Here is a 2,159-nt window from a genome sequence, read left to right on the forward strand (position 1 = left end):
GTGCCCCCACCACCCCTGCCAGCACCACCACCCGGCGTCCCTCCCCCACCCATCCTGCCGCCGCTGCCACCCTTCCCACCTGGACTGTTCCCCGTGATGCAGGTGGACATGAGCCATGTGCTGGGTGGCCAGTGGGGCGGGATGCCCATGTCCTTCCAGATGCAGACGCAGATGCTCAGCCGGCTGATGACCGGCCAGGGCGCCTGTCCCTATCCACCCTTCATGGCTGCGGCAGCTGCCGCTGCCTCTGCCGGGCTGCAGTTCGTCAACCTGCCTCCCTACCGTGGCCCCTTCTCCCTGGGCAACAGCGGCCCGGGCCGTGGACAGCACTGGCCGCCCCTGCCCAAGTTCGACCCCTCGGTGCCACCACCGGGCTACGTGCCTCGCCAGGAGGACCCACACAAGGCCACTGTGGACGGCGTCCTGCTGGTGGTGCTCAAGGAGCTCAAGGCCATCATGAAGCGGGACTTGAACCGCAAGATGGTGGAGGTGGTGGCCTTCCGGGCCTTCGACGAGTGGTGGGACAAGAAGGAGCGGATGGCCAAGGTGAGTCGGGCAGGACCGCCTGAGCCCAGACCCTTTCCTGGACCCCGCTGCCCACTGTCAGTGGCTGTGAGATGGGAGCACAGACCCACTTCCACATTCGCCCTCGCCTCGCGTCCCCTGCTTAGCTACCACTTGGGGCCAGTGGCACCGGCAGCAGCATAAGCGGGGTGCCCAGCCTGGGGCCCTCCCACCTTCGCTGGCACAGAGCCCTGCCCTGGCAGGACCAATGCGCTTTTCCGTTTTCACTGAGAATTGGCCCTTGCTAGCTTATAAATAATCTATGACTCCTCTCTACGTGAGGGAGCACACCTTTCTTTTTCCTTGTTTGAGGTGGGATATTGCTCCGTTGTCCCAGGTCCACGCTGGCCCCAGGTCCTTGGCTAAAGCAGACTTCCTGCCTTTGCCTTCTGAGCGGCCAGCACCACAGCTATGTCTGGCACCTCGACTATTTCACACTTGATCTTAGCCAAAGGCCGAGAAGCAATAATCTTGAGTGTTTTAAAGTCCCCTCGACCACTGTCCTAGTTGTAGTCCCCTCTGCCCCACCATCCCCAGAGGTGACCAGAGTTATCAGTTTTGCATCCCCCAGCGTGCTCTGGGTGACGCCTGTCAGCCTGTTCCCCTTCTGCATAAGGGGACAGTACAACCCTGATGAACCCCGCAGTACTGCTGCTGAATGAGTTTTTTGGGGTTTTTTGGTACCGGGGATGGAACTCAGGACCTTGCGCTTGGGAGTCAGGCAGCACGCCACTGGGCTAAATCCACCGCACAATGAGTGTTTTTATCATTCAATTTAGTTGAGTCTGCCCTACCAGGTGAGCCCCAGGAACCACTAACTGAGCGCTCCTCCTCCCTTAGTGACAGAATATAAAGCGCCCCCTGCTGGAGGGCCGTGCTCCCCCTGAACCTTTCAGCAAGGCTTCTTACCCATTCCCACCTCCCTTCAGAGAAAGTGTGCGAGACTGCAGGGGCAGCCTCAGTGAAACAGTCTGTGGATGCTGAGTTTGTGTGTATTTGAGAGGTGGTGCTGTGGACTGAACCCAGGGCCTTCACACTGAGCTGCACCCCCAGCCCTTTTTTATCTTGTATTTTGAGACAGGGTCTCACTAAGTCACTAAGCTGCCTAGGCTAGGCTCAAACTCAGAATCCTCCTGCCTCAGCCTTCCAGAGTGCTGGGATGAGAGACATGACCATCACGCTGGGCTTGTGGGTGCTGTTTTTACTGCAAAAGTAGGACAGCAGGACTCTTCCACGTGAGCCTTGGGTATAGATGTATACCTGACAGTGCACGGACTGCTTCTGGAGAGCTGCTGTCGCCATGGCTGCTGCTTGGGGAAGGCTGCCTGCAGGGGTGGCGGCAGCACTGTCACCGTGGCTGTCACCCCCCCAACAGGCCTCGCTGACCCCCGTGAAGTCGGGCGAGCATAAGGACGAGGACAGGCCGAAGCCCAAAGACCGAATCGCCTCGTGTCTGCTGGAGTCGTGGGGCAAGGGCGAGGGCCTGGGCTACGAGGGCCTGGGCCTGGGCATCGGGCTGCGAGGCGCCATCCGCCTGCCCTCCTTCAAGGTCAAGCGGAAGGAGCCGCCGGACGCAGCCTCGGCTGGCGACCAGA

At 60.3% G+C, this 2,159-nt stretch overlaps 1 protein-coding gene across 1 annotated transcript in view; it reads left to right on the forward strand.

Annotated features, from left to right (window-relative positions):
- The window catches only part of Setd1b (SET domain containing 1B, histone lysine methyltransferase), a 21,776-nt gene that overhangs the window by 8,431 nt on the left and 11,186 nt on the right, over positions 1 to 2,159 (forward strand). Inside the window, exons 7-8 of the mRNA XM_033762679.1 lie at positions 1 to 546; positions 1,940 to 2,158. Of these exons, the coding sequence (XP_033618570.1) occupies positions 1 to 546; positions 1,940 to 2,158 (765 nt within the window). The remainder of the gene's footprint in view (positions 547 to 1,939; position 2,159) is intronic.

Source organism: Fukomys damarensis, unplaced genomic scaffold (assembly GCF_012274545.1).
Source record: "Fukomys damarensis isolate Sample0158 unplaced genomic scaffold, DMR_v1.0_HiC HiC_scaffold_12, whole genome shotgun sequence".
In the NCBI taxonomy this organism is placed as follows: Eukaryota; Metazoa; Chordata; class Mammalia; order Rodentia; family Bathyergidae; genus Fukomys; species Fukomys damarensis.